Source organism: Salvelinus sp. IW2-2015, unplaced genomic scaffold (assembly GCF_002910315.2).
Source record: "Salvelinus sp. IW2-2015 unplaced genomic scaffold, ASM291031v2 Un_scaffold16339, whole genome shotgun sequence".
NCBI classification, from domain to species: domain Eukaryota; kingdom Metazoa; phylum Chordata; class Actinopteri; order Salmoniformes; family Salmonidae; genus Salvelinus; species Salvelinus sp. IW2-2015.
The window spans coordinates 149,947-164,182 of NW_019957542.1; the positions used below are offsets into that span (position 1 = coordinate 149,947).

The window sequence follows — 14,236 nt, forward strand, 5'->3', positions numbered from 1 at the left end:
AAATAACTTTGGTGAATCCACAAACATAGATAATGATAAAAGCCTTTAGTGGCCAAAAGGCAGTTTTGGCACGGGAAGCGCCATTGGCTTCCACCATACTTCCACCATTTTAAAGTAATCAAAGTAGTCAACTGGGTGGGGATTCCTATGGGTTGTGGCGCTGCCCATGCTGTCACAGACGCTATAATGGCACAGATATAAAGATGAGTCCTCTATCTATCTCTATGATCCCAAACCAGCCCCTCTCCCTTACCAACTCGCTTGGAGGGTCCTACATTGTCATGTGTTGCTGTCAAAACTCAGAGGGTGACGCCTCGATCAGACCGACAACATCCTTGTGTTTTGGTACACCTGAAGTACAATTATTTCCAATGGAATGCTGTGTTTACCTTGCACACAGATTATCCGTTATATTGACCAGATACTCATGTGGCCGCTCTAACAATGGAAATACATTTTTTCAAAAATGGAAGGCATTCGAGAGGAGGCAAAATCAGGTGGGACCATTATAGCCAATGAGATGACTGATATGCATGTGAACGACAGACACAACTCCGATATAGTGTTTTTTCTCAAAGTTGGCAGGATGTCACGCGTCCTAATTATATCAGTACACTCGTAACAACCTAAGCATTACGAAACGTATATTCGATCAAATAAGTCACACCAAGCAAATAAAACATTAAATGTTTATTAACCAAATTCAACATTCTCATTGACCAACAAGGAAAACAACATTGAGTCCCCTGACGCTTATGATGACTTTGTGCAATTGCACCGTCCGCAATCGCAGGGCTCTCCAGAGGGTGATGCGGTCAGCCTAACGCATCACCGGGGGCACACTGCCTGCCCTCCAGGACATCTACAGCACCCGGTGTCACAGGAAGGCCAAGAAGATCATCAAGGACCTCAGCCACCCGAGCCTCGGCCTGTTCATCACACAACTACACACACACAACTACAACCCCGCAGCCCCTGTGAGGCAGGGGGGTTGGGGGCCCCCAGAGCCCATGCAGGGGTGTGTGGTACGCCAGTGGGAGTTGGGTGAACAGGCTGTGGCTCGGGTTCACTGCATCTACGATAACATCTGCAAATATGTGTACATGACCAATAAACTTTGATTTGATTACAAAAACTCCTCCCTTGTTGAGCTTAAAAAACTAGAAAAAATGCCACCTGCTGGAGAAGGCGAATTTTGGGTCCTGTTATCGCTCTTGCTTCACCTCTTCCTCTCTGCCTTGCAGCATTGAGTTGCAGAGGCAGTTGCAGTGCATTCTGTGTTCTGTGGGTCATAAGGATCTATCCAATGTATGCATCAAATTGTAAGCGTAGAGTTAACAGAAATAGTAGCAAAAGGTGAATGTTGAACTTTTGCTGCACACATATCCAATAACAATTTTAGAATACATAAGGAAAAATGTTTGACTTCAGAATTTATTATGCAGCATTGATGCAATTATGCTGTCGGTCTGATCGAAGCGTGACTTCCAGAGACTGGCAAGGGAGATCAACAAGCCTTTACTATTCTGCTAGCGTCACTTTTCTATGGTAATGAGGAAACCTTCAAAATGAAAGCCAGCATTTCAAAACATCGCAGGGTGGATAACGCATTAAAAAATATATTACATTTTAATCAATGTTGATTTTTATTGTGCTTAATAGCAAATGCAAAAAGGAATTTATGGAGAATTTAAGGAATTTTAAGACCACTTGAGAAATACAATGTTCAGACTGGCATGTTGACAATATTGGGCTTATAGTGAAAAACATGTTTTATTTGTGCCCATATAAAACTGGGGTTGGAAGTACACAGTAGGGTCTCTAGAATCTCTATATTGTGTCATTTCATGGGGCACTGAATAATACGGAGTGTTGGTGGCCTTTTACTAGACCCATTTCATAGGACACAATGCAAATCACTGCATATAAAATATATATTGGCTTATAGTGAAAAAAACATGATTTGTGCCCACGTTAAAGTGGGATTGGATGTACTCAGTAGGGTCTGTATAATCTATATATGGTGTTATTTCATGGGGCACTGAATAATAAGCCAGTATGAAAGAGAATTTGAGGATGAACAACTTACAATTCAGAAATACCTGTCATTACAGTATCTAGCAATGCATGGGGGTTGTTGTGGTGGATGTGACACTATACTATGAATTTTCTCATCAATGCCCCCATTTTAGGAAACAGTCAGATGGTAGTAATTGTGGTGTTTATGTGTGCTTGTTTTCTAAAGCAGTCAATGTGAATACACTTGTCACAATGGCATGCAAGACTATGTTTTACATTAGTTATCAGATGGGAAATGTCTTTATTCATAGAAGTTAAGGTTTTAAGCTTTAAGAATACTGTATAGCAGACTCATGTAATGTATTTTAAACTGTACAGAAAATACCTTTGCTGACCTTGATAGATAATCATCACAATATAACATGAAAATAATATTGTCTTTGTTATTGTTTTTGAAATATAGTTAATAGGCGTATGCCTGTACTCTACACAATAGCTTTGAACATACCAGTATTGGTGTAAACTTTCTAAAGAAATGCTAGTATAAATGATTGGTTGCAATGCTCTATAAAACAGTTATACTGCACTAGAGTGAGAAAAGAAAATTGATATTCCCAAAGTTTAGCATGTCTTTGGAGGGGGACCTTACAATATATAAATCTCAGTAACAGTTAAACATCTTAGGCTTATGTGTGGCTGCTTGACCATGGAAACCCATTTAATGCAGCTCCTGACCAACAGTTACTGTGCTGACCTTGCTTCAAGAGGTCGTTAGGAACTCTGTAGTGAGTGTTGCAACCGAGGACAGATGATTTTTACGCACTACGCGCTTCAGCACTCGGGTGGTCCAGTTCTGTGAGCTTGTGTGGCCTACCACTTTGCAGCTGAGTCGTTGTTGCTCCTAGATGTTTYCACTTCACAATAACAGCACTTACAATTGACTAGGGCAGATCTAGCAGGGCAGAAATGTGACACACTGACTTGTTGGAAAGTTGGCATCCTATGACGGTGCCACATTAAAAGTCACCGAGCTCTTCAGTAAGGCCATTCTAATTCCAATGTTTGTCTATGGAAATTGCATGGCTGTGTGCTGGATTTTATGCACCTTTCAGCAACAGATGTGGCTGAAATAGCCAAATCCACCAAATTGAAGGGGTGTATTTCTGTGTTTTGTATTTAGCTAGGCAAGTCAGWTAAGAACAAATTCTTATTTTCAATGACAGTCTAGGAACAGTGGGTTAAATGCCTTGTTCAGGGGCAGAACAACAGATTTGTATCTTGTCAACTTGGGGATTTGATCTTGCAACCTTTCAGTTATAAGTCCAACACTCTAACCACTAGGCTACCTGCCGTTGGGATAGCATTTTGCTCTGGAGCCTGTAGCCTTGCTGGCTTGGTCAGAGGCTATCGAAGGGCCTAATTAGCCCATACACACGCAATCATTTTCACTCCCTCAGCTTTGGGACATTTGTGCAAATGGTGGGGGCATGTGAACAAGCAAATGGAGGCCCGAAGTGCCTGGGGAAGGAGAAGGGGGTAATTTGGGACTCAGCCTAAATTCTCTTACTTATACTTTGGTTTAAGAATGTTTCATTTTCATTAACTCGAAAGTTATTAAGACTGCATAACCACTTTTGGTGAGTGAACCAACCAGCACCCTCTTGCGTTTTTTTATAAAACAGTAACCGCTTTAACTTTATCACACACATCATAAATTGATTATGGATGGGGGAAAGAGCAATCATATAAACTGTGGGGCAATAAGGTCAAACATACACTGACAGAAGTAACATTTCAAAGAAATGTATAAAAAAATGCATTAACTGTCAAGCAACACTCATCTTCTCTCCGTTGTGTCAGGCAGGGTTGTATTAGTGAGGTCTCTGAGCTTCGATGAGGAGGCACATCTGACTCCTCCTTGACACATCATGTCTTCATCTGGATGCTCAGGAATAGTCTGGACTTTTGGTACCTGCAATACCATGTGTAAATATACTGTAGGTCAAAACCATTGGTAGAAACGTGAAAATATGAATTGATGAAAATTGTAATGCCATAGAGATCCTATTAATCTACTAGAGGGGCTATGTCATACACCCTCAAAGTTCTAGAATGGAGTGAAACTAGCAGCCGTATTGGTCAGGGAGAAATCCAAACCAGTCTAATTGGAATGAATGGCAGTGGAGGCATAATCCAGATTTTACTAATGCAGGGAGGAAACAAGTAAGGCGTGCGATATATCAGAAAGTATGTCATATAATTATTGACACCATAAAATATTGTCATATAACTATAAATACAGTTCATACAGGTTTTATACCAATGTTCTGTATAAATAGCCTTTATAATTGTCACGACCTGGCCATAGAGAGGCTTTTATTTTCTATTTTGGTTAGGCCAGAGTGTGACTAGGGTGGGCATTCTAGTTTCTTTATTTCTATGTTTTCTATTTCTTTGTGTCTGGCCGGGTGTGGTTCTCATTCAGAGGCAGCTGTCTATCGTTGTCTCTGATTGAGAATCATACTTAGGTAGCCTTTTTTCCCACCTGTGTTTGTGGGTAGTTGTTTTCTGTATAGTTGTAGTTACCTTACAGAACTGTTCGTTTTTCTCTTTGTTATTTTTGTTTCAGTGTTCAGTTTAATAAAATATCATGAACACGTAACACGCTGCGCTTTGGTCCACTCCTTCTTCATCAGGCGAGCGTGACAATAATATACGTAAACAGGCCATAAATGKTTTTTTTCATTCTTGGAACACTTTGAGTGCTATTATACATTATATTTACAAAAGTAAAATTAGTGGATTAAGCTATTTAAGCCGTTGCTGGCAGGTGTATAAAATCGAGCACACAGCCATGAAATCTCCATAGACAAACATTGGCAGTAGAATGGCCTCACTGAAGAGCTCAGTGACTTTCAACTTGGCACTGTCATAGGATGCCACTTTCCAACAAGTTAGTTCCTAGAATTTCTGCCCTGCTAGAGCTGCCTCAGTCTACTGTAAGTGCTGTTATTGTGAAGTGGAAACGTCTAGGAGCAACACAAGTAGGCCACACAAGCTCACAGAACAGGACCGCCGAGTGCTGAAGCGCGTAGTGCATAAAAATCATCTGTCCTCGGTTGCAACACTCACTACGGAGTTCCAAACTGTCTCTGGAAGCAACGTCAGCACAAGAACTGTTCGTCAGGAGCTTCATGAAATGGGTTTCCATGGCCGAGCAGCCTCACACAAGCCTAAGATCACCATGTGCAATGCCAAACATCGTCTGGAGTGGTGTAAAGCTCGCTGCCATTGGACCCTGGAGCAGTGGAAACGCGTTCTCTGGAGGGATGAATCACGCTTCACCATCTGGCAGTCTGATGGACGAATCTGGGTTTGGCAGATGCCAGGAGAACGCTATCTGCCCCAATGCATAGTGCCAACTGTAAAGTTTGGTGGAGGAGGAATAATGGTCTGGAGCTGTTTTTCATGGTTTGGGGTAGACCCATTAGTTCCATTGACGGGAAATCTTAACGCAATAGCATACAATGACGTTCTAGACGATTCTGTGCTTCCAACTTTGTGGCTAGAGCTTGGGGAGGGCCCTTTCCTGTTTCAGCATGACAATGCTCCTGTGCACAAAGCGAGGTCCATACAGAAATGGTTTGTTGAGATCGGTGTGGAAGAACTTGACTGGCCTGCACAGAGCCCTGACCTCAACCCCTTCGAACACCTTTGGGATGAATTGGAACGCAGACTGCGAGCCAGACCTAATCTCCCAACATCAGTGACCGACCTCACTAATGCTCTTGTGGCTGAATGGAAGCAATTCCCTGTAACAATGTTCCAACATCTAGTGGAAAGCCTTACCAGAAGAGTGGAAATTGTTATAGCAGCAAAGGTGGGACCAACTCCATATTAATACCCATGACTTTGGAATGAGATGGTGTGTCCACATACTTTTGGTCATGTGGTGTATGATACAATATCAGTGCTTGTTGCATTTACAACTTGTCTAAGTCCTATCATCAACTGATTTCAGCCAGTGTATGGCTGTGGTTTGACTGCATTTTTGTAAATGGAATGTTGGCATATTGGCAGTTAATTTGAAAGATTTATGGAATCTTCCCTCTAAAACTGACTGGCTAGCTAGCTAACAAACGTACAGTGCAGATAAATTCTTTAAATTAATTATTTCACACAATATCACAGCACTGGCAAACCATGGTTGACTAACTCCCTGACCAAAATGGCTGGCATTTATGCCATCATAAAGTTCATGTCCATTCTAGTATTTTAGTAATTCCTAATTCTATGGCTAATGCCATCTTGTCAATAATGTTCCCTCACCTGAGAAAATATCCTTTTGCATCTCCATGGACAGTCCCTTATCAACCTCAACTCCTCCTCTCTGCTCACAGTCAAAGAGTGTCCTGAAGGTACACATCCCATTAGACTATCAGAGTATGAGAAGAAGCTGGAATTCATTAACCAATTCATAAGGGGGTTTCGGTAGGCAGGCTGCACCTGTGCTATGCGCGTCTAGGTGAGACTACACAGCCAAAAGGTGAGTGTCTCTAGGCCTACTCAGTTGTTTGCCTACTCTGTGACGCCATAGTAAGAATAGAGAAATCGACAGAACCTTCCATTTAATACAATTCAATTTAATAGAAAGATAAATAAATGTTCGTTGTAGGCAGATTGTATTACCGTGTCTCATTTGTTTGTGCGTAACAGTGTGAACGTTTTGTAATACAACGTGTGCGTATTAGTGTGAATAATTTMGTTTTATCAATAATTTATTATTGTCACTTTCTATTAAAACTCTTATTCTGATAATACCAACTGTAACYATTTGCCTATTAAAAATGGATTATAAAGGCTTTGTTATATAGTCAATGGAAAGGTCCCAAGGCTATTCAAACGGATTACCTGCATATAGGCAGACTTTTATCAATGTCAAAATGTAATACCAATGGAAACAAGCTATTTGATTTATAATATCTGGAGCACAGAAGAATTATTGTTTTCCACCCACTTAATCTTTACAGTAATGAGCTTTCAATTAACCCAGGGKCTTTTCCAAGGTTTAGTCGAATGTTGCCTCAGATGATTTTGCATCATTTCTCTCCACCTTCTAATAACAATCCGATTCCAGTGCATTTGCGGAGAATACAAAAGGCCTACGCCTCTCCTGGAAGCTTATGGTAAATTCTGCCTTGTGACAAAACAGTGGGCTGATTAGAACTCACCGCCGATTTTTGTCTAGACTAGTGACTGCCTGCACATGCAGACCTAGTTAATTGGGTGAAATATTTAATAGTCCATAAAACCTAATAAAATGTTGCCAAAGAAGTATATGTTRCAATATTTAAAATGCATAGTCCGTTTTTGTAAAATTAGTTCCATTACATAGTTAGCTACTTTAATAGATGAATTACCTGCCCGTACCACCATGCAGTGCCAGTCCATGTAAATGACACCATTCGACACTAGGGCGACATTTACGCTTGGCTCGGATACAGTAGTGCACCCTCTGACATGACCTCAACCTCAGCTCTCCATCCTCCATCGGTAGTAGGTTTCAACCCCAGAAAGAACATTAATTAAACCCAGCTTGCTCATACATGCTGCTGAGAGAGCGCGGCTTGCGTGCACGATTTGCAAACCTTTCCATTCTAGAAAAAGAAAGACGTTTGTTTCGACATTCTAATTTAGGTCACCACCAATACCTTTTGTGGAATCTAAAATATGKCCAATCTCTTGGGTTGCAAGAATCACGCCATCCTTTTACCATGGAAAGCGCGAGAAGAACCTCCTCCTTGCTAGCAGCGTCACCAAAGTTAAATCTCGATTTTTTTTAATGAAAAGGGGGACGGGAGGGTAACTTGCGGTCAACGCACCGCAGAGTAGCCTAGGCTGGCAGCAGTAGTTCACGCCATCCTATTAACCCTATCGGTTCTGCTTTCTTTGATTATTCGCCTATAAATAAATTGAATGCGTATAAGAGACAAAGACGCACGCAAAAATGTGCCTTGTTAATATACTTTCMTGTAGTTATTGTCTCATTTGGATGTAACGAAATTCAGGCACAAGTAGACTGATTATTTTCGTGTTGAACTGCTAGTAATTGTAGATTAGCCTTGTTTTTATGTTTAAATTACTAAGCATCAGTCTGCGCACATTCTGAAATTAGCCTGACCACACAGTCTCAATGAATTCTGTTGAAATAATGGAAAGTGTTTAATCGTCCACTCATGGGGTACATTTTATGTGTCAGACCCCTCCCATTATTGTCAGTCATAGTATTAATAATCGCGCCACTAGAAGTGTCATTATAAAGCCGGTTTTGGCGAGAGCCCGGGAACAGTAGTGGTGCTGTCTCAGTGCGCGTGGTGCTGAAAGTGCCATCTGAAGTAATGTGGTCGGTATTTTTTTTCTTTCTGTCTTATCTGGACAGGAACTTTGTCAAAGGAGAATTCCCCAATTATTCTCTAGATGCAGAGAAACAGAGTAAAGATGTGTTTTTCATGCTCAACAGCACTTTCTGTGCCAAAATGTCAGGCATGGGGGGAAATTGCTTTTACCAAGTGTCAGACGGAATTGAGGAGGTGCGCTCCGTGCGTGACCCGGCAGGTAAACTGGTGGATTGCTCAGTAACCATCAACCAGATGCAGGTGAAGTCATTCATGCATGTGTGTAGATTAGGACTGAAGCACCAGAGAAACAACCCAGGAGATATGGAGTTTAGTTTTACAGACATGGCAGAAGCCAAATACAACTGTCAAGCGTTCCAAAGGACAACAAAGCGCACGACGGTCACCACGGAGAGGATAGCCGCGTCAACAGCACAGACACCGAAGGAGACGAGAGAGAATTTTGTCCAGGAGGATGGCGAGCAGGTGATACGGAGATCCAAGCGAGGATTCACTTATCCTGGAACCCTGTGGTGTGGAGCTGGCAACATGGCTGACAATTACGACCATTTGGGTAGGTTGCGTGAAGTTTGATATTATTCTGTATTTTAGATGCATGATTAACTATTCTGAACACATTTAGCCATTCAACTGTTTTAATATACACTCTATTTGTAGGAGAGTTCACAGCGACTGACAGTTGTTGCCGCGTTCATGACCACTGCCCCTACGTCATCCATGCGTTTTCCTCAAAGTACGGCTATACCAATTTCAAGTGGCATCCCCTTAGTCACTGTGACTGCGATAATGCGTGAGTTTCCTACATTATAGTTGGAACGCCTTTTTTTGTTTATGAGCTTCATACACTTGAGTGATTATGTTAGACAGTTAAAGGCTGAAACCAATTATATGATGTACTGACTGTCAAACCATCCAAACAGGTTACAGTAAGCTGGAGTGGGACATTTTCTCTTTGTCACACTGTCTGTGCAGGTTGAAGGAGTGTCTGAGGAAAGTCAATGACACCTCCTCCAGGGTGGTTGGTCAGGCTTTCTTCAATGTCATCGAGGTGCCCTGTTTCCAGTTCATATATGAAGAGCAATGTGTGGAGCGCCACTGGTATGGCGTGTAAGTACAGTATTTACTGTAGATTTCAATAACGCGCTTACAAATCAAATACACGTTTATTGGTCAGATACACAGATTTGCTGGTGTTATGGCAGGTGCAGTGAAATGCTTATGTTACTAGCGCTAACATGCTGACCAGACCGGAAACGTCGCATGCGCAAGCGTCGCAAAATACATTTAGAAATCCATGTTATTCAATAATTGCACCCACACTGCTCGCGCGTGCCAACGAGCGTCTGCGTTGCAAAGGGCTAAAATAGAAGTCATTCCTATTTCTGACGCAGATCACGCTGCAAGTCCTGCCTCTCCCATCTCCTCATTGGTTTATAGTAGCAGGTACCCACGTGCCATCTCCTCAATGGTTATACCCACGTGGGCGATTGAAAGACGAAATGTTTTGCCTGTCATCGTGGTAAAAGTGCAAGTTAGATGCCAATCACCATATAAGTTCAAAGATGAAAAAGCCTGGAAGGAGGAGCGATGACTAGAAACGATTCGGCTAGCTAATTAACGTTAGCTAGCAAGTGCAAGCTAACTAGCTAAATTGCCATACATGTTGAATGCTTTTCGACCTGTCCCCAAATTAATGTCATTGGTTCAGAGTTTGTTTTGATATTTTAACCTGCGTGTCGTGATTGCGTTTGGTGTGGGGGGGGGAAATAAATGTATGCACGATAGCGCACGATGGCGCACGCGCGCAGCTGGTTTGGGTTCCGTGTAACAGTGAACTAGAATGTCTTGCAAATACAATTCAAATAATCAACAAAATCAAACAAGAAATAACAATCCAAACATTTTTAAGTGGCTTTGTAGTACACTACAGGGAGCACATCTTAAACCTCTCTCCATCTCTGTTATCCACACAGGTGTAAAAAGTATGACAAGCTCCTGGTTGCAGTGCCTAGAGAGTCCATCCCGTATGATTTCGGAGGCATTGACGTTATTGATGTGCTGACTGTGGCTCCTCTGGTACAGAAAGAGACAAAGAAAACAGGCACAGAGCAGTACAATCCTGAAAGCACAACACAGTCCACTGTGTCCGGCTCCCAGACCACTGGCCCCGAGGAGCCCTCTCTCAGCAACATGGTCACCGCCGCTGAAGACTTCATCAAATTTCTGGCCACCGTCTCCACCTCTCAGGGCTCGGCTACAGACACCACCAAAGGAGAGACACAGACCTCAGAGAAGAAGAAGAGGAAGAACACTGCAGGGAAAAATAAGAAAAATAACAAGAAGAGGAAAGGGAAAGGAAAAGGGAGTAAGAGGAAGCAGAAACTCAACTCAGTCTCAAAAGGAGCAGAGGAAGGGACTATGGTTAGTCCTACCAAAGCAGAGGACGCTGTCGACAAGAGTAACTTTGTGAATGAGCCTGAGAATGATGACCAGTTGAATAGAAATGTCAACAGTTTCTGTGATGGTGAAATAGATCGTGGAGGGAAAGAGGAGCTTTCTAATAATGTCATGAGAGATGAACCACGTGTAGATGAAGAAAGTGCTGCAGAAGCCTCTGTCACCTCAGTCACTGCTGTCAAGAAGGAGCAGACAATGCTGGAAACCCCGGCTCTGATGGATCCCACAGAAGCAGCGTCTCTCTCTGCAACCACTGGCACACCCATTGTGACCACACAGAAAACCAAAAGGCAGAGGTCAAGAAAGGGGCAAGGGAGCAAAAAACAGAGCAACGTAACACCAACTGTCACCCCTAAAGGAGTTGCATACCATACTGCCATTAAACAGGTCCTCCCAACTTCCACAACAGAGAGCTCTGGCACCCAGACCGTCCCTACCAGCACTGCCATAATCTCTGCAGATCAGCCTGCGCAACAAAGGTTAGAGAACCACAGTGAAAAGGGCCCTGTTACGGCTACTGCCGGCACCCCCATTGTGACTTTTATCAAAAGCAAACGGCACAGGTCAAAGGAGAGAAAGGAAAGAAATAAAAGGAGGAAAATCACTTCCACTCTTCCCATGGTGGCTGTTACTTTCAGAAACCCCACTGAAGAGGATTTTGCAGTGATCACTACTGAGAGCACAAGTGCTCCAGCCGTCACCACCATCACTACTGTTAGCACTGCAGGGCAGCCTGTGTCACACAGACCAGAAAATCACAATGAGAAGAGGTCCAATACCACTACGACTGTAAGCTCGACTTTGAGTGAGACCAAAAGGCACAGGCTGAAAGAGAGAGAGGGAAGAAAGATGAGGGGGAAAATCATACCAACTCTTTTGGCTGCGGGAACATCTCTGCAGAATCCCACTGAAGATGCCCTTCATACAGTCACTACTGACAGCACTGGTGTAATGAACATCCCCACAACCACCACTGTAGTCGCTGCAGAGCAGGCAGAGACACTAGCACCACAGAGCATAGGGAGTCACAGTGAAACGGGACTTCTCACCACAACAGCCAGCGTCCCCGTTGTGACTGGGAGAAGACAACGATCAAAAGAGAGGGAGGGTAGAAATAAAAGTAAAAATGAGACCATAACCACTGTTGTCAAGGATGAGGTTCCTATCCATAATGAGAATGAAACTAAACTTGAAGAAATAATGACAAGTATAAGTCTGACACCCTCAGCGTCAGCAATCTCATCCAAAGTTGACGAAGTAGGAGAGTTCAATCTACAGGAATCTGAGAACTACAGAGAACAGGCCCTCTTCCCTGTGCAGACCAGCACACCCACTATAAGTCCAATAAAATCCACTGTCCAGAAAACAGAAGAGAGACTAGGTAGAAAGAAAAGGAGAAAACCACCACAATGAGACTCATACTAACAATATTTCTAGTATAGAATGAAAGAATGCTATGATGTCCTAGATAACTAGCCTAGCTCTTGACTATCAGAAAAACCTGCTATGCAGACTCAGACGTAGGTGTATTATGTCTTAGTTGTCATCTTGTGTGTTTTGTCAAATCAACATTTGTGCCACTATTCAACAGGAATTGTAACAAGTGCATGAAGGATCAGGATAATGTTTTGTAATAATGTATGTGCATTTAAACACCAATGATTAATAAAATATTGGAAAGAAGCATATATTGAGTGCAATGAATTCTAAAAGTGTTGATTTCATTAATATCACATTCCCTTTTGTACATGTAGGCATATACTGTACTCCCAAGACAGCAGGGAATATTTAATACGGAAGAAATTAAAGAATTCCAAGTTCAGGGAGTTTGCCATTTCATCTGCTTACCCGTAAACTGCTTACTTGTACTTTTCTGCAAACAATGTTTGCCATATTGTATACACAGACAGGCTCCAAGCCAAGAAAGCTGAGCCTTCTTCCAGGTTTAAATACTATTTCCTTTGTTCTGTGTGGGACTTTGGACCTCTAGTCTCTTCCAATGCGATATAAGGCATTTTGATGAAAGGGGTCACATTCTTCAAAAAGGATTACGTGCTCACTGTGAACTCTATTCTCCCCACCTAAATGAGGGTTGTAAAGAACCTGTAACCCTGAGGCTCAAATCCCTCAGCTGATTCTCACATGCTACTCTGAGAAGTTTTACAGAATGAGATTGACATATTATACTGTAGCTTACTTTACAGAGTACAGACACAGATGTTTAGAATAACTTCTGTAATTATGCACATAATTTTTGGGTATTTCCCACTTAAAGAAAATGAACATAAACAGCTCTCGGCTTTCAAACATGCAATTTCTGTTTCTGTCGTTTGTTTCTTGTCTGTTGTTTCTTGATTTAATTGAGCTATTTTACAATAAATTGCCAGAATATGTTACAGACTGAAAACACCAGCTAGGGTAATAGTAAAACAGTTGGACACTTCAGTAAGCAGTGACTGGTATTCAAAGCTTAATAACAAAGGGGACATTGATGCAACTGATGGTGTTCCAGACTGGGACTAGACCCAAGCATTCAGACCAGCTTGGTTTGGGGGGGAACAGAATGTTTAAGCAGTACTGGCAATGTGGTAGGCTAGTTGGATCTGAGACAGTATAATMATTTCTCACCTCATATCACATAATATTAAATCATCTGCATTGTCCGTTTTTTYCGATGGTCTTTTGAATGGAATCATACTGTATTTTGTATGGTCTGACTACTTGTGAGTAACAATTGTTCTCAGTTGACAAAGAAACAAGAGGGTCTTCTGTATTAATTTTATTTTATGAAGGAAAGTCATTCAACAATGCTAACATACAGCTTTAATTAGTACTGCAGGCTGGCACTGATAGATCTCTTATTTGTTATGGACTCATTTTGTTAGTGGATTACATGAGAACATGATGAATACTGAAAATGACTGACACTGTTCTTACATGATTTAATTCAACTACAGGAAGTGAATTTGATAAGTTTAAAATACATTCATATGGATTAAATACATTGATAGAGGATAACATTTAAGTGTACTGTATATTACAGGACAGTAGCTGTAATGTGAATATGCTGATGTAGCACAGACCACAGTCGGCAATGCATTTAAAAATACTAAAAACATTCAAAGTCAAAAAAATAATACAATTATTAAAAGTTCTTGAGGTCCTATACCTATTTTGTTCAACACTTCCAAGTAATACTATCAATGTTCTTCATTGTGTTACACAGACTAGACATGAAGCTTGTATAGCTACTGTAGGCTAAAACCTATAACCAGTCAGCTCTCATGCAATACACTAAGCAGCAACTTGATATGAATCCAGGAACTAACAAGATAGCTATTAAA

General features: G+C 41.8%; 1 protein-coding gene across 1 annotated transcript; it reads left to right on the top strand.

Moving 5' to 3' along the window:
* Positions 1-8,357: 8,357 nt before the first annotated feature.
* Positions 8,358-12,578, top strand: proca1 (protein interacting with cyclin A1). The gene is made up of 4 exons (XM_024146281.2): positions 8,358-8,988; positions 9,093-9,225; positions 9,408-9,542; positions 10,409-12,578. Exons 1-4 carry the CDS (start codon positions 8,418-8,420, stop codon positions 12,303-12,305), a joined length of 2,736 nt encoding a protein of 911 aa, XP_024002049.1. The 5' UTR covers positions 8,358-8,417; the 3' UTR covers positions 12,306-12,578.
* Positions 12,579-14,236: the final 1,658 nt, after the last annotated feature.

Bases quoted from the DNA above. Each gene is read 5' to 3' on its own strand.
- proca1 (XM_024146281.2), top strand. From the start codon at position 8,418: ATGTGGTCGGTATTTTTTTTCTTTCTGTCTTATCTGGACAGGAACTTT. The intron at 8,989-9,092 runs GTAGGTTGCGTG...CTCTATTTGTAG, and splicing joins TGACAATTACGACCATTTGG to GAGAGTTCACAGCGACTGAC. The intron at 9,226-9,407 runs GTGAGTTTCCTA...CTGTCTGTGCAG, and splicing joins CACTGTGACTGCGATAATGC to GTTGAAGGAGTGTCTGAGGA.